This window comes from Salarias fasciatus, chromosome 1 (genome assembly GCF_902148845.1).
Source record: "Salarias fasciatus chromosome 1, fSalaFa1.1, whole genome shotgun sequence".
NCBI lineage: Eukaryota > Metazoa > Chordata > Actinopteri > Blenniiformes > Blenniidae > Salarias > Salarias fasciatus.
This window is the reverse complement of record NC_043745.1, coordinates 7,828,782-7,852,777: the sequence shown is the minus strand read 5'-3', so window position 1 is coordinate 7,852,777 and position 23,996 is coordinate 7,828,782. Positions and strand designations below refer to the sequence as shown.

General features: G+C 43.6%; 1 protein-coding gene across 1 annotated transcript; it reads right to left on the bottom strand.

Moving 5' to 3' along the window:
• Nucleotides 1–665: 665 nt before the first annotated feature.
• Nucleotides 666–10,974, bottom strand: LOC115390129 (ADAMTS-like protein 3). Its single transcript, XM_030093842.1, has 5 exons — nt 10,969–10,974; nt 10,613–10,849; nt 1,452–1,501; nt 885–1,168; nt 666–800 (listed from the first exon to the last, which is right to left on the bottom strand). Exons 1-5 carry the CDS (start codon nt 10,972–10,974, stop codon nt 667–669), a joined length of 711 nt encoding a protein of 236 aa, XP_029949702.1. The 3' UTR covers nt 666.
• Nucleotides 10,975–23,996: the final 13,022 nt, after the last annotated feature.

Below are 23,996 nucleotides of genomic sequence, written 5' to 3'. Positions count from 1 at the left end.
TGAAGGTGTTGTAGTGATGATGCTCTCAGGCCTGTTTTCCCTCCTGCTTTCCAATCTCCTTCACTTCTGGCAAACAAAGGTGAACTTTTGTTCTGTTCTCCTGGATGCTGGCAAATAAACACAGAAATGATGAGCTGAGCTAAAGAATCTCCCGTTTTCTGAAGATCAGTGTTGACTCGTGTCGACTGCAGTGAATTCTAAACTATTGTCTTCAAAACCAAAATGTAGTGGAGAACTGGTGTTATGAGAATCTGTTAGAGTTCTTACTAAAACAGACCTGAAGACATTTCAAACATTAATTCCACAAACACACATCTCAAACCAACTGATTTTGCCTGCTGGGCTCTGAAACTGAGATCTTCTGCTGATATGATCTGTATTTGTGTGTTTATGTGCTTTTCTTCAACTTGCTCTCTCAGATCATCTTTTCTGGCTGCCTCAATAATAGTTTGGAAATTCAAGGTGTTTGACTTCAATAAACCAAAAGCTAAATATTTTGGTTTTCTCAACAACAGGAGGCGAAGCAAGTCTGTTCTCAAACTGAGGAGAGAATTCAGAATGATTGTTGTGAAACAACAAGAGTTTTTTCCTGTCAGAGAGGTTTCAGGACTTCCTGCGCTCATCCGGACTCCGTGAGGTCTGCAGCTTCAGAAACCTGCCGGCTTCTTACCTGGGAGGGCACGGCTCAGGGTTACAGATGCGGACCATGGTGGACGGCCTGCTGGATGGATCGCACAGTGAGTCGTCCACCTCGTCTCCCTGCTTCGTCTGAACACACCTCACCACTGCGGTCTGCTTCCCTGGGCCGGGCACACACACAGAAACAGGTTTAACTGAGATGATGAAAGTCTCTCAGCAGCTGAAGCTCCAGATGAAAAGCTCACCAGCAGCACATGTGGCCGAGCAGGCAGCGAAGCCTCTGTAGTCCCAGACATACGACTCCTTGGTGGTGGAGAAAGCAGCGCCGCGCTGCTCCAGGTCCGCCACTGGGCCGCACGGCCCCCGGCTGCAGGGCCGCTCCACTGAGGGTCTGTCTTCACCACACTCCTCCTCCGGCAGGTCCACCTCTGTCTTGGTGAACGACAGCAGCACCTGACATTTGACCTCTCGATTCTGTCTCCCAGGTCCACAGGTGGTGCTGCAGGAAGACCAAGGTCCAGGAACGAACCTGGAAGAGGAGAAGCAAACCTCTGATGAACACCCAGGAGAACCCACTCAGCTGGATTTGTTCCTGTCCAGGAATGCTGTGAATGCTCCTCTGTGATGTGGAAGCAGGGAGGAACTGGACTGACTCCTCGGTGGCTCTCGCTGTAACGTTCAGTGGCAGCATCTCTGTGTCTGTCGCTTCATATTTATATCCAACACACAGCATCATGATGAAGAAAACTCTTCTCCATCACAGTCTCCTCCCCTGACACACTCCATCTGAGTGACAGAACAAACACACTGACTCACTGACGTGAAGAAGCCTGTTGATGGAATCACTTCCTGGAGCTGCTGCCTGGCAGAGAGAGCAGAGCTCCTGTGTCACACTGAGCCTGTTATGAGAACTGGAGAGAAACAATCAGACCGATCAGGACCCGGAGGTCAGACTTCAGGCTCTCCTGACGACAGACAGCTGAGATTCAGACAGATCGTTTAATTGAGCTCAGTCAAACTGAGTTTCTTGTGGATGAGAAGCTGAAGGAAAAACCTGCAGGGAGACACATGAAGTGTGAGCAGACAGTGCAGGAGTGTTTTTCACCTGGGGGGCGTCTGAATTAACCAGCAGGAGAAGTCTGGGCTCTAACTTATTTTCTACATAAAAGATAAAAAGAAATTAATGTTTTCATAAAAGACAATCGTCACAGATGATGTGAAAGAACAATCAGTAAAAATGAAGGCTTGACTCCAGTTACTTTGGTAACTCCTCTCTAGTTTGTTTTCAAAGCGGGGTCAGGGTTCACTGCTCTGGTGAGTTCAGTGTGTTCGGCTCTCTCTTCACAGATGGATTTATTGAGGCTCAGCAGCAGATTTTACATTGATTGATGAAGCCTGGCAGCTATGAGGAGACGGGAGTTTGTAGATTTTACTGACTGTTAAACATTCAGTCAGCTGAGGATCAATGAGGAGTTTTCTCTCCAGGATCAAGTCATTTAACGTAAAAGTCCTTGTTGAAATAACGGCTTTGGATCAATTCAGCTGGTCGTCAGGAAAAACATCTCCAGAAGACAAAGTCATCAAGTTAGGAGACGACTGGAACTTCAGTAAATGCAACTTTAATAATGCCAGGTGTGTGATCAGTTACTCAGTAATCAATTACCTAAAGTGTTTCTGAGTGAGTTCAAACAGGATACAAACAGTTTGAACCAAAATGTTCTTGTTCTTTGAGGTTATTTTCTCTTGAATCCTGGTAAAGAGTTCCTATAAACACCATCTTGGTCCTTGACTGATCTTCTCACAGCTGTTCAGTTCATTTCTTGATCTTATTCTCCCTTCAGGTTGTGTAACGAGCACAGCCTCATCAGACGTGCGCCGCTGGTTTGATTCTGCTGTGACTGTGTGCAAAGTGTGTGAGGTGTGTGTGCGAAGTGTCTCAGGAGTGTGTTTGCAGAGGCTTACGAGTCTGCGTGTGTCTGCCAAGTGTGTGAGGTGTGTGTGAGCAGTGAAAGCTGACAGATCCCAGGGAGGCTATCAGAGCGGAGCAGGCCCAGAGCAGCGGGCGATAATCACATGCTTATCATCAGCAGGAGGAAGAGGAGACAGAGCCGGACACATTCACACTGGCCTGATCAGTGTGTGTGTGTGTGTGTGTGTGTGTGTGTGTGTGTGTGTGTGTGTGTGTGTGTGTGTGTGTGTGTGTGTGGGTGTGGATACATATCTGAAAAAGCTTTGGGATGAGACGACCGTCCATGCTCGCCTTCACTTTGATGTGAAAACAATTTTCCATGTTGGTTTCCAGTCTGAATCCTGATCACTGTGACAGAAAACTCACATTGTTCTTCTTTTGATACAAACAGCACAGCAGCACCAAACATGCTGAGAGAGATTTGAGGGCATGTTTTCTCATCTCTCAGCTGACTGTTGGATCATCCTTCATATCTCACTGGAGAACAACGTCCCTTTACTTTCTGTCAGTGTTTTTGGGGTTGGTGTCAGGACTTCAGGTTGTGAACCTGCTCTGTGGGGGGAGCTGTGTCTTCTTGAAGGATGAATTTGTTCCCAGACTGTGGAGATACGAGATGATCAGGATCAGTCTGCATTAAGAGAAACCTGATCATCGGCACCAGAAGAGACCAGAAGCCCAAAACAACAGTCAGTAGCAACAGTGGAATGAAACATGTAGCGTGTCAGCAGGGCTGATATGGAAATGTTATGATTTTGTTTAAATAAACAGGTTTTCAATAGTACAAAATAAGGCAGTGGTGATGATGGTGATCTTGTGAAAGCTTATATTGTTCCAATCAGAAATGTTTTCTTGTGTTTATTTCTTTTTCCTGTTTACTGGTGGAAACGTGCTCCATGACCCTTGAACTCAGTCGTCCTGACAGCGAGATGAAAAATGCTTCACTGTAATTAACCTTAGTTTTCTGCAGGATTCACACTGCAGGCGATTCAGTCACTGCTGTTTCTCTCTGCTGACATTTATTTATGGTTATTTACCTGTTTACATGATTATAGAGCATCTTCCTCCCACTGACTGCTGTAACTGGAGCTGAATTTGAGTGAATCAGCCATCAGTTACTTTCCCAAATAACTAATACAACTCCACAACCTTAATGAGTGAATGTAACTGAACTTCACTTGTTGATCTCCAGACGTTCAGTAAGTGGCAGAGCTGTGATCAGCTGCAGTAGAAATCACTGCTGCTGCTCCACTGATGCGTTCACTGGCTGTTTACAGTAAATGTTGTTTAGTGTTTCATGAGAGCTGATTTAAAGAGACCACCTCACTGCACTTCCTGTCATTTCTGAATCCGCCTGCTTTAACAGTGCACAGCCGCCCCGATCACCTCTGGAGATCTAAAAAACATCCACATGTGTGCTGTTAAACGCCAGCGAGCCTCGAAAACCAGTCAGTCGTGAGACGCTCCTGAGTGCACAGGGCGGTCACGCTCTCACAGCAGAAACAAACAGCACAGAGGTGAACTATAGGAAGTGTTGACTGCTGTGGAAACACTTCAGCTAAATGTGGTTTTTAAGGCAGAGGGCTTTTCCCTTCCAGCTTAAACCAGGAGGTGTGATCATGAGGTGAGACCTTTATGGACAAACGGTGTGTTAATTCTATTCTCTACACTTTATGAACGTTACTTTTTCTCTTGGCAGCAAATGAGAGCGGCGCTCCAGCAGTGAAGCTGCTCTGGCAGCAGCCGCCGGGCTTCGCCCCGTTACATAATTATACTGGAAAACTGCATCTGCAATGCCTCCAATTTATAGGAGCAGGGAAATAAATGAGCTGCAGCCATTTGCATTTTCTCTGCAGTTAAAAAGGCAGATTAAACATAAAGAAATGTGTTTATTTTATTTTATTTTTTTAATGTGACCTTCAAAGTAAATTAGGGGAATGAAAAATAGATAAACAGCTATGAGCTCATTTCAGGAGCCGCTCCATCCATAAACACCGGCTTTAGGGAATACCAAAGTCAATTCATATTCCAAATGCAATGAATGATAAACAGTGAAGTCCTGAATAATGGATGAGGAGGAACAAAGGTGATCCACTACGTCTCAGTAAATAAATTCACTCATGGAGGTAATCCTAAATGATGGAGAACAGTTTACTGTATCAGCTCTTCTCTGTGGGGCGTTAAAACAGGACGAGGACTGCAGAGGGAAACTCTCAAACTGTAGGAAAAACTAGAAATGAGTGTGACAGGTGGAGCAGCTCTGGCCAGGAAACTTTGATTCTGGAGTCAGAATGTTTTACAGGTTCCCCACTGGTCCGGGATGAAATGAGCGCTGGCACCAGGTCACTCTCGGCTCACGTCACACTGCAGCGCACAGTTTTATTCTTAATTTTGACAGGAACAGGATGTTTTGTTCATGTTCTGACCCTGAGCGGCTCTTCTTCGGCTCACAATGTTGCTCAGCAGAGAAGCAGCTGTGTGAGGCATGACGCACACCGCTCAGCAGCAGATAATTCTCCGATACACAGAGGCTGATTCAAACATTTTCTGTCAACGGACATGTTTTTTTAATTTCACACTGACAGAAATTTAGGAAGGCTGCCAGTCGTTCTGACACATGAGATTAAAACAGAAAACAGATGGCTTTTTGATGACTGTCCGTCAAAAAAACAGATAATGAGAAAGAGGACAACTTCTGATTGTTTGGATAAATCCACTTTGTGAGACTTAGCAGAATGCCACGCAGCCCAGACGAGGCAATCAAGCAAATTTCTGCTTAAAAAATTGCATTTTCCACAATTTCAGAATACAGGTAGAGGGTTTTAATATTTATTCATGCTGCTGGTGTTTCCACAGGCAAAAGAGAGTAAAGAGAGGATTATAAAGCAGACGCCTCATTTAGTATGAACAGGTAAATGCAACATGTACTTTTTACACAAAGTTTGAATCAATGTGAAATTTTGATCAGTGGACATACTTTGTTTACGTTGATTTGTTAATTTTAGAATATTTAAAGAAGTTATGTTTGGTGGTATTTTAACACAGTTTGATCAGTGCAGAGTCAGTTTTTGTCTTAGAGCTGAGGTGAAAACTGATTAAAGTGTGTTTCTAAGTAAACATTCACCTTGTTAGACTGAAGTGGATTATTAATAGTGAACAAAATGTCATAAATAAATCTCGGGAAAAATGCAGTCAGATCTGTGGGGTGCTTTAGCATGTTCACCATTATCTGGCAGAATGGCAGATCGTCATCCTCATCCTCGTCCTGGGTGTCCATTGTCTTCAGTCTTTTAAGGATCTCCTCCTGCGAGGGTGTTGGCTGCCCCCTCCTCTTCCGTGCCCTTCCAGGCGTCGCTGGTGGTGGGACACAGACATCACAGGAGACATTCATGGACACGGTGACGGCGATGCCGGTGGTGGTGCTGTGGAAGCGGTGGTATTGCAGCAAATGGTGACGGTGAGAGTGGTGGTGATGGAGCTGACGGTGATGGATGCTGGGGCATATGTAGTCATAATTTATAACACAGACAATCCATATGCTGCTGGAAACAGCAATTTCATTGTTATAATGCATCTGACCATGGCAAAAGCCTGACACTTGACATATTTTTCAAAGAGAGATCCTGCAGTTTCACGCCTAAAAACAGGCCTCCATGTGCATTCCCTCCACATAAACTACAGCATGTATTAAACAACTGAAAAGGTGAAATGTATGATACAATAAAAAGGCTAAAAGCGGCCGACCACTGGCTCATAGCTTACCTCTTGTGGAAAGTTTTAGTCGGTCTGTCTGTGCTTTATGAAGCCGGACAGCCACTGGAGCGTTGCCAATATGGGGGGCAAAGTGCTACCCCCGCTTTCACTGCTTCTGCCGGTCATCCTCTGCCTGGCTTTCACATAGCGGTCACGGAGATACTTCCATTTTTGCCGTCAGTCCTTTTCATGCCTGCCGACAGTCAGCACGTTTACATGGACCACATATAATCCGCTTATATGGCGAAGCAGATTGTAAATGCGTCATGTAAACGCCTGAGTGGATCCGCTTCACTCGGAGCGGATTGTATTTTGGAGCCGATTGTACGAGGTGGTGTACACCGATCAACAATCCGCTCCGTGTCCCTCATAAACGCTGCCTGACAGCGGAGCGGATTAAACAGGGGAATATTTGCTCCGGGCATGCGCGCCCCCGTAGTCACGTGGGACGGTCAATGGGACAGGAAGGAAGTGGAGCACCCGCTAGCAGAAGCAGCATGGCGAACAAACAGAAAAAACTGGAGCCAAGCAGAGACAAATATATTACTCGACATTCTGATCGACCAAAAAATAATGAAGCGTCTGGACGGCAGAAAACCCGTAACAGCGAGCTTTTCAGGCAGGTCCACGATGCGCTGTTGGAGGCTGGAGTAGACCGGACAGTTGAGCAAATTAAAACCCGCTGGAAGGCGCTGAAAACCGCCTGCTACAAGGCTAAGCTGCATAACAAGCGAAGTGGTAGCGGCCCATCAACATTCCAATTCTTTGCAAAAATGGACAAGGGCATGGGAGACCCTGGCGAATGTGGAGAGCAGTGGTGTGGACGTCCTGTTCGGATACACTCCTGTGTCCACTTCCCATGATGGCAGCTTTGGAGGTGGGTCTCATGTTCCACTCATTCTTTCCTGTGGTTACAGCATGTTTCCGTGTTGCACTGATTAATGTGGATGACCAAGACTGTGCAATTAAACTCTCAACGACAAATGTGTGACCATGTTTCAGCACGGGGAAATGTTTCTGTCTCTGAGCTTCATTCACACAGCAGTAACTGCGGAATATGCATGGATCATGCATGGAGCTTTTATTCTGCTTTTCACATACAGTATGAAAGTTGTGAGAGTGAATGGTTGGTGGTGGTCGGAGGGGCCGATGGCGCAGATTGGCAGCCTCGCTTCCGTCAGTCTGCCCCAGGGCAGCTGTGGCTACAGTAGTAGCTTACCACCACCCAGTATGGTGTGAATGAATAATGCAATGCAATGTAAAGCGTCTTTGAGTGTCCTGAAAAGCGCTATATGAAAACCAATGCATTATTATTATTTATTATTATACACCCACATCGCATTGACCATAACAATGGGATCGTATTTGTTGAACTTATCGCTATGTTGTCGGAGGGGAGATGCGGCTGAACAGCTGAGCCTTTTGGCGGGCTTTTTCCCCATTTCCGGTGACGTAATGAGGGAGTCCTTCATGTCAGTCCACTGAGTAACATCATCTTAGAGCTATGCAGGAAGTGGAGCTCAATCCTCGAGATTAATCCAGGCCGGTGGCGTCATGAATCCAGTCACACATAGCAGACCACAGAATAACCTGTGATGGAAAGTTGTGTGTGTGTGTGTGTGTGTGTGTGTGTGTGTGTGTGTGTGTGTGTGTGTAGTGTTTTGCAGAAACCTAACCTCTGCAAGACAACAATTCTACTTTCCTTTCATAAAGGAGTTTTCCTCTCCAGTCTTTTATGCTGCTCGTGTGGAATTGAGTTTTTCTCTGCAATAGTGTTTAGAAATGGCCGTGTTGCATTTGGCGATTTATCAATAAAGCTGAATTGAATAGAATTCATTTTAACCCCTAAATTGTTCTATTTTTATACGTTTTCATTTTCTTTCTTCTGTGTTTGCTGCAGACCCCCAGGCTGCACTAACATCTGAATCATTCCTGACGTCACATGAGCAGTTTTATAGAATTTCAGTGATTTTATCACAACGGCACAGATGACAGTGACAGGAATGAAAATGGCACAGCTGCACACTGAAGATAAATAAAAGACAGATCTTTTCTAAACCAACACTGACAGTCTGTGTGAAACCAGAACTGCACCGTTCATCCTTCAACTCGTCTCCATCTGCTGGATGGAGTCAGAAAATATCTGCATAACACCAAACTGTACATGTGACTGACAGAAAGCCTTCACTTTTACTTTAATGAACTCTGCTGGGACATGAGAAGAAATTATGAGAATTATCAAATAATAGTCAAGAAAATCAAATTGAAACAATCAAGTTTTTCATAGATGTTAATAAATTCCTTCAGTGGAGTCGATCACAGAGAACTCTGGTCTTCACTGATTCATGTCTCCTAAACGCTCAGCTCCACTCAGCCATCTGCTGCTTTCTCATGGAAAAGCTCAGATTAAAGCAAACTGAACAGAAGCCTCTGACAACCTCGTCTTTTCTGCTTCTGATTTCTGCTGAAGAGCTGTGAAAACTCCTCATCATCAACTTGCTGTCTTCTGACTGAAAATCTAAAAAAAAATGAAACTAATTTTAGCTTCTTCACATTTTCTGCATAGCCTGAAACAAAAGAACCATTTAGATTTCTGAAGAGTCGCTGTCACATGTGAGTTAATAGAGATATAGTGTCTCATTGCCACTGTGATAATGTGTCAACTGAATGGAGGAAAGCTCTAAATGCAGTTGCACACGCAATACACAGCAAATAGATTTAGTCTTTGAAATGCCGCATGAGCTTAAATGGTGAAAAAGCCCTTTTGGTGCTTGGAGTCACTGCAAAATCCTTTGCTAATGTCAAGTCTCTCAGGGAGCTCAACTCTTCAGCACAATCCATGTTTCAAAAGTCTGAATGATGCCAACAATGTCCAGCAGCGTCTGCCTCTCGTCACCAGTCGTCTGGGTTTACACACTGGAGGCTCAGCTCAGCAGACAGCCGTGGAGTCAGACATGCTCCAGGATGACAGAAAACAAGAATCCACACACTGAGACAAACCCTCCACAGAAAACAGTCCTCAAGTATTTTCTGACTGGGAGCAGTTCGTACTGAACTTCTGAGTCAAAAACAAAGCTGCAGTAAAATTGGACTCCCTGACGTGATTATGAGACTGCAGGGAGCTCAGTCCCATGTTTCACTGCATCCTTTCATTTCAGCGCGGCCCGTTATTACTGGTGAGACCACATTACTGACTACAGAGCACAGCTGAAATGGCAACATGGCTGCCGAACACCAAGTGGAACAAACCCTCCAGAATATATTTGAGTCGTCAGATAACTGTCTTTTTTTAGTCAAAACAACATATGTTTTCATGTTGAAGTGATGAAGCCCCCGAGTGTCTGTCTTCATTCTGACTCCTGTTTATTGGAAGCGAAGGAGGAAATCTGGTGATGTGATTACAGAGCAACACGCTCCAGAAGGAGGGAGTGAGGATGGACAGATGGGTCAGCTAAATGTGGGATTTCAACACAGGAGAACGTTCCTCGTTTCCTGTTTCCCCTCACCAGTCAACACCGAGGCTTTTTACCATGACCACAGTCATTCCACAGCCTCGGCCACAGTGTTACTGGACCCACCGGGACTGAGCTCCCCGTGAGCATCAACCAATCATTTCAGCCCAGAGTTTGACTCAACCGTGTCCTTTTACTGTCTTTTTACACAGTTTGTTTCTCACAACAACTTAATGAAAATCATTGTTTAAGAAGGATTCGCTTCTTTAATTGCTGCATTTGTTTCATGTTGTAGAACAACGTTTGGTTTCCTGCATGAGATCGCTGCTGAATTGGATCTGGTCTGTATCGAAATCACAGCTACTGAGAACATAATGATTGTGACAAAATAACACACACAATGTTTGGTCCAATTTAAAGTCTGAAATAATTCTCCCCTGAAGAAGGCAAGTGGTTCAGACTCAGAGGCAGCCCTACATCATGATGCTGCCTCCACTGTACTCCACAATGCAGATGATCTTCTTCATGTTTTATCTCCATATGCCAAACCAGTAAGTCTGAGATCAGTGTTATTCATGCAGTTCATCCAGTTTGTTCCCATCAAGGACAAAAACATTTGTTCTAAGAAATCCAGAATCAATGTGAAAGTCCAAGTAGTTTCTCATTCCAGGGTTGGAAAAACTGAACTTTCTCTTGTTTTTACTCCAAGCTGCAGATGATAAAAGCCATGATGCAGATTCCTCTTCATTCCATCCTGATGAGACTCATCAAACACATTTCACTGTAAATTACAGACTCTTACCTGACAAACTCCACTGATGCACATGTCCAAGGCGTCCGCCCGGCACCGTGTCCCGTCCAGCACTTTGGGCGCCAGTTCAACAGTGAGACTTCTGCCTTTGGCCTGGCAGCGCAGAGCACAGGGGTCGGAGGGGTCGTACGGTGCTGGCACCCACTCATAGGTCATCCCCTGGTACTTGATGTCATTGTGGGCTGAACACTGCTGAGCCCGGAAATCACCAGACTCTGCAGGGCAGTCCTGAGAGGACAAGAGAGCAGCTTATCGGGTGTTTACTAACACGTGAAGCTGATTTGTTCCCTCACACAGCATCAGACAGAATCAACTGTATTTTTGTGAAGAGCTGGACATGCAGCTACATCCATTTTAGTTGGTGAGACGCACAAGACAAAGGTAATTTATGGCAGATTTGAATGGAGTTAATTAAGATTGTTCATCTAAATGAACATTTTCAGTGAAGCTGGACTCGAAAGCATAAAGGAAGACAGCATGACACACAAATTACACTGTCCATCCAAAAGTCTTATGTATTCCGGGTCAATGAATCAGTGTTCTCCAAATCCATGCATCCACACAGCTGATGATCCCAGATGACACTACATAAAGACAAGATTCACCCTGGAAATGTCAGAAACACCTTCTCAAACACTCACATTCACACCGAAGAGCAATTTTCAAATGACCAATTCTTCACAGTGGGAGTGTGAAGTATATGTTTGCAGCATGTGAACATTTTGTTGTTAAAATCGGGGTGTTAAAAGAACAAAAAATGCTTGAGAAAAATAATTTGAGTGGGTTCGAGACAAGCCACATTGTCATTAGAGTTTCCCTACATAAACTTTACTTGGGCGGCTCGCCCAAGTAGACTGACACCCGCCTAAGAAGATGAATTAGTCAGGCGCGCACGGACCAGCACGCTCGCGCGCCCCGTGTATTCCGCCAGCCCGACCCACCTTGTTAAGCGCTCATTAGCTCGACACCACCTGCAGCGTTGAACAGCCCTGCTTGTTTCAAGTTTCTCAGAGGTAAGTAGGTAACTTTAATACATTTTCATCCCCTAACGCACTGTTGTGTTTAACAGCAACAATATCTTAAAGGGCCGTAAGTGTTAACGTTGCATTTTGTAACGTTAAACGAAATATTCAACCTGGGTCCCGCCTCCTGGGCTAAGCCTACTGTACAGCCTCCTGCCCCTGACAGAAGCAGCAACTGCAACCACTAATGTACAGCAGCAGTTGTCAGAAAAGCAAAATCAATAAACAGTCCAAGGAGCTGTCGACCGATAGCCGGCAGTCACTGACAGCGGGAGCATCGAGCGTTAACGAGCAGGGAAGAAGGTGTTAGCCGTAGCAGCTAGCATCCATCACTAGCATTAGCTTCCCAGTTCACAACAACAGCGACTATTTGTCATCTCTCCGGTTCGCGGCTCTAGCAGGTTAGGGTAATGCTAGACTGGTTATTGGACAAGGCATCTGTAAAGTAAGTCGACTTGGACACGTGGCCTTGCAAGAAAGTTCTGTATTTCTTCATTTAAAAATACATGCGACAGAACGTTTCCAGTCATTGGCTAATAAGGCAATCACTGTTGCACTTCATTTTGCTATTAAATATTCATAAATAAATATTGTTGAGTGGGGAAAAGGTGACTGAAAATATACCTATTGTAACTGTTACTTGTTCATATTTAGTTTACAATTTTAATTAAAAAAAAAAATCAGTGTTCTTGAATACCGTAAATCTTCTAATAACGACCTGTATTCCATTAAAAGTCTCCTTTAATGACCAGGTGTGTCTATAAAGAAAGCTCATAAAAGCCACCTCCAAATACAAGCCTGTTTTATTTTTTTTGTCTTTTCTTTTTCTCTGTGAAGCGCTACAGCGCTGTACTGACAGTAGTCTGTGCAACAGCGCCAGTCCTCCTGATATGGCAACTGTGTGTATTACATGCATCCGGTAAAAATGGCGGAGGGACAGAAAACATTAAACTCGATGTTGAGATTTAATTTTTTTCACATCTATTGAAAAAAATAAATGAGCTTACTGGGTTCAAACTGACACAAAAGATCTTTCTGCTCTTTCTGAAATTTTTAAAATATAAGCCTCTCTCTTGTACGCCTCCTTCCATTAAAAGCCTGGTGCCAGCTACAGTTGAGAGAAATAAAAGTCCCGGCTACTGTAAGAGGATTTATGGTGCACTAAGTCAGTGATCGTCAAATGGCGGCCAATCCGGCCCGCGAGAGGGTTCCAACACGCGCGCGCACGCACTACCCCGGACCCTCGAGCGGACGCACGCACCCCGAATTGACGCTGTTCCTTTGTGCAAATTGTCCACGCTTCCTTCACGTGTCTCCTGAGTGTCTCCTGAGTCCAGCTGTCTCTGCTGCTTTCATGTGAATGACCGAGTTTCACTTTTCCGCTGCTCGCTCCAGTCACCTGAACGCAGCAGCTAACTAGCGGAGGAGGAGTGTCTCGAAACCGGAGCGGAGACGGTGTTTTGGAATAACTGGTTCCATATTATCTAGCGACTAGGTTTCACATCCCTTGTTGCTGATAGATGTTAAAAACCAGACAAAAAGCCGTGTCAGACCTTTTATGAGTCTGATTTCAACATCTGCGGCTACTGGCAGCAGCAGTGGAAAGTGCTAAAGGAAGTCAGTCACCAGGTAACAAGGAAACCAGATAATTTGAAACACTGTATTGACCGCTTTATCAAAGGTTTTAGCAATGGAACACACACACACACACACACACACCATAAAATGCTCAGTTAAAGGACACGTAGCAGCATTTTGAAGCTCTTTTCAGGGGACAACGTGCAAGGTAAGCCACAATGCGCACATTTTTTTTACTCAACAATTTCTGTGTTAATTTTACAGGTTACTCAGTGATGCAGGCATTTGATCCAAACATCATCCTTGAGCATGAGGCCATAACTGGAGATTTCAAGTGCCTGTATTGGCTCGCTAAAAATGAAATTGCACACCACACAAATGACCAAAAGCTATTAAGTTTGGCCGAGCTTTTGGGATGTGACTATTTTACCAAACTCAAGGTAAACCTGATTTGAATGCTGGCTAATATTGTAACTGATCTATTACACATAATGTATGAGCTAAAATTGTTCATCTATCCAAAGGTTGGTGAGAAAGCAAACTAGAGATCCCACAGAATGGTAGACGAAATGTTGGAGATCCTGGCAAGGGTAATTGAGGAGCCTATCCTGGAAGGTATAAAGTCCGCAAAAGTCATCAGACTAGAAATCGACGAAACAACAGATTTCTCTGTAAGTCGACAACTGGACATGCACATCAGGTATGATTTGCAAACTGTCAAGATGATTTAATAACATTAACATGGTAATACCCTGGAATTATATGACAGACCTGCCAACCTGTACGCATTTTGCGTAGCAGGTACGCAATTTGACACCAAAATACGCTGGTACGCTCCGCCTCATTAAACTACGCAAAAAGCTGCAGACATCTGTGAGCGCTGTTAGAAATGTGGACGTGCAGTACCCATGTCTGACAACACGATACAGCAGCAGGGCTCTTAAGTGTCTCGCATTGTGGTGTGTTGTCACGCAGTCACAGCACACATTGTATTTATCACGCTGAAAAAAATACCGGTAAATAAGGCTGGTGAGCCGCAGATATGAAACCGGGAGGAAACATGTGCTCCGCTGTCACTTACCTGCCAATCAAAAAGCAGGTCCCCCCCCACCTCCCCCGTCAACAACCAACAACTCTTAGGAGCTCAACACGCGAAACCCCCCCTTGACAACTCGGGAGTTGTTGGGGTGGGAAGGCTGACAGCCATGCAAGTGGTACTCAAAAAATTTCACCAAGGTTGGCAGGTCTGATATGGCATTAATTTAATTTTTATTTTATTTTAGGTACATAGAAAAGGAAGGGTGAGTTTTTAACCAGTTCCTTGACCTTGTATCTGTGGATGATGGTAAAGCTGACACAATAGTTGCTGCTGTGAAGGATGTCATCCAGGAGAAGGGACTCCCAACAAACAGTCTGTATGGTCTTGGAACTGATGGGGCAGCTGTGATGACAGGTATGGACTATATAACCAATCAATGGAGTAATTGTACTGTATAACATACACAGTATTATTTGACTTTTTTTCTTTCTTTAAAAGGTAAAGTTAATGGGGTTGCAAAGCAGCTGACCGACAGCTTCCCCAAGTTAGTTTCCGTTGCATGTGCTGCCCATCGCCTTGCCCTGGCCTGCAAGGATTCATCTAACGAAGTCAGGTACACAGGGACATTTCGAGACCATCTACAAGAGCTCTACCTGTATTTTCACAGCAGCGCTAACTGCACTGCCAAACTCAAGTCAGCAGCCCATGTCCTTGGCATCAGTGCCTTGAAAGTGAAGGTATGCGTTCAATTGCTTTTGTATACAATATACAGCTTTATATTTTATCATGTCTTTTAAATGATACTTAAAGCTAGGGTAGGCGATCTGAAGGAGATACATTTTTTTAAATACTGGTTAAAATGATCTTTATGACCCGATGGGAAGCAATTCATAGTGTGTTCTTAAAGTAGTTTGGAAAATATCTGCTATCTACAGCAGGAGTAAAACAAGAAAAACAGCAACCAATAGTCTTGTTGGGACACCTTGGTTGTAAACCAATCAAATCCCTTCGCCGTTTGACCTGCCCCCTGTGCGTACATGTCAATGGCGTGCACTGGCCCTGGTTCAGTGCACACGTAGAAGGACAGAGCGTCGTTGCAGAATGGCGGAGAAGAATGTTTGGGGGTTTACTTACCGTTGAGTGCGCCATAACTTGCCGTAGTGCAAATAAAGAAAAACGAAGAAACGAAGCACTGAGGACAGGTTATGCCAGGAACGCACTGGACGCGGAAGCGCCTCGAACGTCTCCGCGAAGGCGCTTGGCTGTTCGTATTGGAGGCGTATCTGCTGCCTGCGCTCTCCGCGCTGGTCACACATCGACTATACTGGATCCGTCTGCTCTAGGTTTTCACATTTAAAGAGCATTTTAAACATGGGTGAGGCGCTCTCAGCGCTCGCGGCTAGCGTGAAAAATAAAACGAAGCGGAGCGGGTGTGCTGTGGAGCGGGCGTGCTGTAGAGAGCGAGCCGCGGTGCGCGCGGCGCTCTCCTGTGCGTTGTGTGCGTGCAGTCAGATAGGTTAACATGGGAGGCGATCAGAAACTCCGTGAGCGGCGCTTCCGCGTCCAGTGCGTTCCCCCCGTAGCAGTGCTTGTGTTGTCATGTAGTCCCATTGGGGTGGTAGCTGGGCGGAGCTCGGCGGAGCCTTGGGGAGATGCTACATTCGTGCTACATGCTAGTTTTCCCAAGATCGCCAACCCTAGCTTTAAAAATTACATCCTATCTCTCGGAAATAAAGGATGTCCGATGGCTATCCCAGCACCTCACCATTCATACCCTTCAAAAGAACTTCCCAGCTGTGCTTGCAGCATTGGCTGAGGAAGCAGAACTAAAGAAGTGTCCAGTAGTAAAAGGATTGTATACATTCTGTGCAACTTACAGATTTGTTGCTGCACTTCATCTACAGGTTGATGTTTTACCTCACCTTGCACGGCTGTCCAAGGTGTTCCAAAAAACGGATGTCAACTTTCTGCACATCAAAGAACAGGTATGTTCCAGTTGACTACTGATTTATGGAATTTTTGTGAGACATGTACCTTGTGATGGGTGCATTGGATTTATTTATTTTTATAGGTCCCTGTCACAATTGCAGTTTTGAGGGGTATCATAGAGGCAGGTGGGACATCCCCTGGCTCATTTCTGTCCAAGCTTCGTGAGGACCTAGACAACCCAGCTGCACTTGGGTCCTTCAAAATTGTGGAAAAGAAGGACACAAGCAGGAGAGGCAGCGAGGCCCAAGAAAGACCAAGGGAGGAACTGTGGATCAGATTCCTCAAACAGGTAAATCTATACATTTTCACCACAATGACTGAGAAGTTCCTTCTTTAATTTTTCTGAAAAAAAAAGTGTATTTTCATCTTTCACTGCCCAAGTCCTTGAACCATACATCACCAGCCTCATCAAAAATCTGGAGAAGAGATTTGAGAATCTCCACATCCTTGGAGCATTCAGTGTCCTGCGGCCACAGGAACCCCAGTTGGATGATGCTGCAAGCATTGCTCATCTGTAGACCCTCATCAAGAAATTCCTTCCTGGACAGGATGAAGCCACAGTGGTCCAAGAGTGGATGTCATTCAAGGAGCATGTGTCTTCAGGAGCATTTAAGGTTATACTCATTTAAGGTTATATGGGTCATTATCATATTAGAGGACATTTTACATCCCCCCCCCCTGAAAATTCCTATCATTCATATACAAAATACAAAATCATGCAGTTGTTGTGTACGATTTACTTGTCCTGGGATCAAATCTGAACAAAATGGGAGAAATAATAGTTTGAAAATATTCCTAAAAATACCAAATAAATTTGGAGTACTCCCTAATATGTGTTTTTTCTCTTGTCCCCCACCCTTGGTGACCAAATTGAACTCCAGTTAAAACTGTTCAAATGGCATTTAAATCTCCTTTCTTCTGTATTGTTTTGTTCATAGATGTCTCTTGTAGATGTGGAAAAATATTTGTTAATCAACATAATATTTTAAATAAGTATTATTATGCAAGAAACCTGTGTCTCCTAACTTGCACGCAATCCCGTTACCTTAAACCTTTTAGCATGGTAGAAGAAGAAGAAATGTATGAGTCACATGACAGACTAGAAGTGACATCATCAAACAGTCTTCCAACAGCATGGGTAGAGCAAAGGTGTGTGCTCTCTTTTTGTTTTCATATTTTTATAAGAGTGTCAGCCCAATTTGAATTTCTCACTTTACCTAAAGCAATCCTGTTACCCATATTTCTAGAATAATATAAATACTTCGACAAAAAAACTTCACTTGTGTAGGTTTGTCCTCTTGGTAAACGCTAACAGCTAGCTAAACAGCTAGCATGGATTTTTGAGTAAAAGCTACAATTAGCATAGATTTGCAATCCTGTTACTTGCAATCCTGTTGTCGTGATTTGAGTAACAGGGTTGCAGTCCAGTTACAGGGTTGCATCTCCTCTGTTTACACATAATCAACAAACACATTTTATTACAGAAAGATGGTCCACCATTGACCGCTGCTGAAAAGCAGAGACGCTACCGTGCCAAGCGTGATGCTAACGTACAGAGGAGACAGGAGTACTTACAAAAAGAGAAAGAAAAATGGGAACGAGACAAAGCAACAAAGAAGAAGTTACTTCAAAAAGACTGCACTGAGAGAGGGCGGCGTGCCCAGCGAAAAAAGTGGAAAGAGGTGCATGAGAGGAGCAATGCCAGGAAAAAGATGCTTGAACAGTTAAGCACACCTCCAATCAGCCCTGAATCTCCAGTCACACCAGAAATACCAGAAGCTAGCGACAACATGGGATTTCAAGGCAACGTGATATTGGGAGACGCAGAAGAACGAGTAGCCTGAAAAGAGCACAGAGGAAGATTCGAGAACTAGAAGAAAAGTTGAAAAAAGCTGGACAGAAAAAAGACAGGTACAAGAAACGCCTCCAGCGACTGAAAAATATCCATCCATCTCCGAGATCCAAAGTCAACAAAATGCTTAGGGAAGCTTCGCCTGCATCCGTACGAAAAACCCTGTTGTTCCATACAGCTGTGGCTGAGGAAGTTTGTACAAAGTACAAAAATTCAAAGAAAGAGACTCACAAGCAACTCATTGTTAATGTAGTCACCGGCAAAATACTGAAGAAGTACCGGTTACAGAAACTGGCACAAAAGGTCCTCGGATTTTCAAGGAAAAGATGGAAAAACCTAGTTAACGACAATCCTTGCTCCTACAAGAGGAAGAAACATTGCAGTATTGGTTTCCTGCGAGAAATGGTTACCTCTTTCTTTGAACGTGATGATTCAAGCAGGATCACAACTGGAAAAAAGGAAACGGTGACAAAAGAAGGCAAGAAAATGCAGAAGCGACTTCTTTTGGATTCAATGAAGAACCTGCATTTGAAGTTCTTGGCGGAGGAGCCCAACAGCTGTCTGTCATACACCACATTCTGCAGACTTCGCCCATACTGGGTTGTGCATCCTACGTTGGCAGATCGTGACACATGTCTGTGCAAACAGCACGAAAACTTTAGCTTTATTGCTAAAAAGCTTCACCAGATTCACGCCACTGATACATCAAATTTGGATAGCCTGACAAAAGCCATAACCTGTGACAACACAAGCAAGCAGTGTATGTACGGAGACTGTGACGAGTGCAAGAATAAAACCTACCCACTCACAGGCCACTGCGTACCTGCTGAACATGTGTCCTACCTTCAGTGGGTCACTGAAGACAGAAATCATAAAGATTACGAAGCAACCTCTAAGATCACGCTCAAAAAAGAACGTCGCTCTACACAAGAAGAGCTGGTGGAACTATTCGCCACGTTGCTTCAGAAGTTTCAATGGCATCTTTACAACATCAGGCAGCAGTGTGCGTTCTCATGGGCCCTGAAGCAAAGTCTTCCTGCAAGTGAATGTGCAGTCCATATAGATTTTTCTGAAAAATATGGATGCAAATACAGCACAGAAGTGCAATCCATCCGTTTTGGTGCGTCTCACCAACAGGCCACCTTGCACACTGGCGTTTATTATGTTGGGGGGGATCTGCCCCCACCTCCTTCTGCACCATATCAGCATCGAGATTCAAGGGACCACCTGCAATATGGCAACACCTGGATCCTATCCTAAAAGTAATTCAAGAAAAATTCCCAGATGTAACAACTATTCATTTCTTTAGCGATGGGCCCTGCACTCAATATAAGCAGCTTGGTAACTTTTATCTCTTCTGCACTGAAATATTTAAGAGAGGGTTTACAAGGGGAACCTGGAATTTCTTTGAAGCCACTCATGGCAAAGGAGCCCCAGATGGCATAGGTGGCACAGTGAAGAGGGCAGCTGACAGGCTTGTTAGCCAAGGAGTTGACATCCCCCCTGCAGTGTCCCTCGACCAAGCTCTGAATGGAGAATCAAAGGTGAAGATGTATTACATTCAGGAGCAAGATGTGGACAAAGCAGGGAAGGAAATTCCAGCTGACCTGCCAGCGGTACCATCTACAATGAAGCTTCACCAGGTACTGACTTCACTATTCCTCTATGTTGCTTAGCACTTTGAATTGACATGTTTACTGTATGAACTGTGGACAAATTCTTTTTTTTTACTTGCCTTGCCAGGTGATTACTCTGTCACCCGGGAAAATTTTCTACCGTGATGTCAGCTGCAGGTGCTCTAGAACTTGGAATCTAGAGTGTGAGTGCCAAATCAGCCAAAAAACCAAAAGCTTCAGCTTCAATTTTGAAGATGACCACACAGAAAATCCCACACTCAGCACACTAGAAGAAGAGCAGTGGAATACTCCTATGATTGTGGGGAAATGGTGTGCCCTGCTCTATGATGGCGTCATCTACCCAGGGATTGTTCAACAGATGAATGAGACACACTGCCAGGTGAAATGCATGCATATGGTGGACAAAAATAAATTCTTCTGGCCATTGAGGGATGATCTTCATTGGTATCCCTTTGAAGATCTGCTGACCATCATTCTTCCACCAGAAAAAGTCAGCTCACGCCACGTGGCCATTGCAAGAGACATGTGGGATACTTTGGTCAAACATGAACATTAAATTTAATTTAGGTCGCATGGATCTCACATCACTGACATAACACATTCTTAACGTGGATCTCTGAAATCACACATTCCTAATATGGAGATCACATCATATGGGCATAAAAGGGACAATTAATGACAGATATATGGACATATCTGTGCCAGTATGCTGCCATATACTGACGACATCTCGTATCTTTAGTATGATCTCCACATACTGTATGGGCATAAACTGTGACCATAGGTCGCACACGAAAACAGCAATTCCTGCCTTCAGGGCCTCTTACTGGTTCGATCGATCTTCTAAAACTATTAATTAAGCTTTCCACCAAATATTAATGTTGAGTAGCTAGTTAACGGTATTCGTTTTTTGATTCTCACATTGCTGTTTGGGCTGTGGAAAGTTCTACCATTTTGCACTTGATACTTGTTTGTTTTTTGAAAAGTGGCAAGTTTGCACTGACAAAGTGTTGATGAATGTTTTTGCACTTGATTTTTGTTTGTTTTTTGAAAGTGGTGATTTTGCAATTGTGTTTTTGTTTTCGAGGCAAAGTAGCACATATTTGAGTTGTTAATGTTCAATAAGAGTGCAAACATACATTTATACAATGAACTTGTAAAGATTATTCAAAGATTGTTTCTGTGGTCCTGAGCATTTATTTGTCACATTTACATCATTTTCTATGATAAAACTAACAAAGCTACTTAACCCTCTAACTTAATGCAACCCTGTAACTCTAATTTCAACCCTGTTACCATATCATTTTAATCAAAATTAATTATAAATGACTTTCTCAGCTCACAGGGGTTTGCCCTACTGGTCTTTAAGCAGCTTAAGTAAAGATATGCATGAATTTTTATAGCAAAAATTTGAAAATAAATGGTGAAATTATTAAAGTGAAACATGCCATTTTTTGAAAATTGGGTACGATACATTTTTAAACTTGCTTCAATTAATTTAAATCAACTCAAATCTGAAGTCAAATGGTTATTCAGAGAGAAATTTACTCCCTTACCCTAATCATAAAGAAATGATGTTTAAAAGGTACATTATTGTACCTTTTCAGATTCCTGAGTGTTGGTAACAGGGTTGCATTAGATACAGCAAACATCAAATGAAACATGCAATAAATAAAAATCCTTAAATGCCTGAGATGCACCAATCAAGCTTTTTATAGTTTAATATATATCATTGATGAATATATAACACAACACTGTCAAACAAAAAGTAAATTTTTCAAAAATACTGAAGCCAAAATGTCCTCCAATATGATAATGACCCTTATACTCATCCCTAAAATATGAATGTTCACGTGTCAGTTTTATCGATGAGGCTTAACGCTGTAGCTTCACTGCAGAGACTCGGTAGAGAGGTGGAATAAATATTATCCTGGGAACACTTCCCACTGGATGTCTCTGAATCGCCATAATGAATCCAGACTAAACCACTTTGTTGGGAAAAAAAGAAATACGACGTGTCTTCCCCTGATTAAAAACGGTGTGTGATGACTGTTTCAACAGCCTTCATGGCTCGGTGCATTCTGGGAATGATCAGTCCAGCAGGTGAGCTGCTCTCAGAGACACTGTGGTTGTTCAGTCCTCAAAGATCAGATGATCACAAATGCTATTAGACAACCAATTCTTAAACAATGGTGGAGGGAAAGATATTCTAGCCTTTATTGACTTCACAGAAATCAATTATTATGATCAAACCAGGGCACATGAAGTGGTTTCTTGCAGATGTGGAACATGCACTAGGTGTTTTTATTTTTTCATTGTGTTTGTTTACTTGATGGTTGCTTTCTTTGCTTTGTTTGCAGCAATTTAAATTGTTGACATTTAAGTATATCACTGGTTAAAAAGTACCGTAGATCAACACATGACACAAACAGACTCTTCCGACTCCTTCCCCAACAATCATGAACCACATTAACTTAATAAACTAACTTCCATATTTACATACCGCACATTCACCTGCACCATGATTCCATCGTGACCTGGACATTCAGTAAAGAAAAGGACGAATCTCAGACATGCATGGAGGTTTCTTCTGCAGTGATGTTCATGTATGAATCAAGTATTTTACTCATTAGAAAAGAATATTAAACTGTGTTTTCTCCTAAACACAAATAAGGATAATTATTCAGTGAAAACCAGGGCTCTCGTTTAATTGGGGAACAACATTGAACTGAATGTCAAAATATGTTGATTTAAGTATTGACAATATGTCCCGTCACACACACACACACACAGTATAATAATGAACACAATAGCAGAACGTTCCTTTCCCCGTGACAGCACAGACACGTTGTTAAATCCGTTCCACCTTGTTAGCAACAATAACAACACCCAATCTCTCAGTGTGTGTTAACTGCCATAAAGGGCTCATTTCTCCTGCTGACGCACAATAACGTCAGACTGAACTGGTAGCAGCTCATTTCTCCCTATGTAAAGCAGGCCTGCTCTAATCGGCCAGTTAGAGCATGTGGAGAGCTGAGGAGCCTTCAGCTGCTTCATGTTCCGGCACGGCTCCACGTGAATGAACCAATTGATAGGTTTTTCCCTCTGAAATACATCAACATGCATAGGAGGCAATATTGCAGCAAAACTATTTATCAGGGTGTATTAACAGTTGTCTGTCTGTATGTTGAGTTGTCAATGCGTAAGAGAACTTGTCAATGTGAAGTCGTCTGTAATTTGGCTTTCAAATGCGTAATAATTCTGTTACTCAGAAAATGTGTACATGTAATAGGAGTTGTCAACGCCTTCAAAGAGTTGTCAATGCATACAAAGATATTGTAAGCTAAAAAATCTAGACATTGTAACCCACTTCAGGATATGTACACATCACAGTCTGGGTTCGTAGAAGCCGAGTGAAACAATAACCACTGGACACATAGGCAGAATGATTTGAAACTCTTTTTAGTTCCACAATATCTGAACAACACAAAACACACAAGAACATACAACCTAGGGCCCATAAACTAAGAAATAAAACAAAATAAATGTCCAAATGAGAATGTTCCTTGGTTGTTTGGATCCAATAGTCAAAAGTCAAGGATTTCCGATGAAGGCTCTCGTTGGTGTCGGTCAGTTGGACTGACACAAATCCTACCACTGAATCCGTTGAGTGGTGAAGTGGAATTCAAAGTTCTGCTCGAAGCATCGACCCACTGCGCAAAAAGACGTTGAATCAATGTCTATTTAAGGTCATTGTTGGACGTCCCAGCAGGGTACCCACAAGGTGCAGAACGTTACGCCAGATGACGTCTTTTTTTTACGTAATTTCGACGTTGGGTATCGACGTCACCAGGACCTTGAGACAAGGGCCAAAAAAAAGTGGGGAAAATATAAATTAAGTTGACCGAAATCTAACCACTGAGTTTGCAGTCCGAGCTTCCATCTTATTCTCTCTGTCATTTCAGCATTTCATTGCAGACGGGTGACATACGAGATTTGAACTCACGACTTACTGCGTGCGTTTCTGCTGCGCTCAGCTCCGCTGCGCTCAGCTCCGCTGCGCTCCGGACCGCTCCGTTTGTTCAAAACCCACCGCGTGCGCTTTGCTCCGCTGCGTCTCTATTCCGCCCGGCCGGAGAAGCAGAGCAGCGCATGCGCTATTTAGCATCGACCTCCAAAAGCTGAGCAGTCTGGTCCACACTGGCATCTTTCTCTGTACATCCGGGTAGAAAGGATGACTGGGGTCAGATAAAATTTT

What these genes read in the sequence shown, in the direction of transcription:
- LOC115390129 (XM_030093842.1), bottom strand. An exon ending in GCATCAGTGGAGTTTGTCAG is followed by an intron (nt 1,502 to 10,612) that starts GTAAGAGTCTGT and finishes TCTCTCTGCCAG; the next exon opens with GCAGCAGCTCCAGGAAGTGA. An exon ending in AGGCTTCTTCACGTCAGTGA is followed by an intron (nt 1,169 to 1,451) that starts GTCAGTGTGTTT and finishes CTCCTCTTCCAG; the next exon opens with GTTCGTTCCTGGACCTTGGT.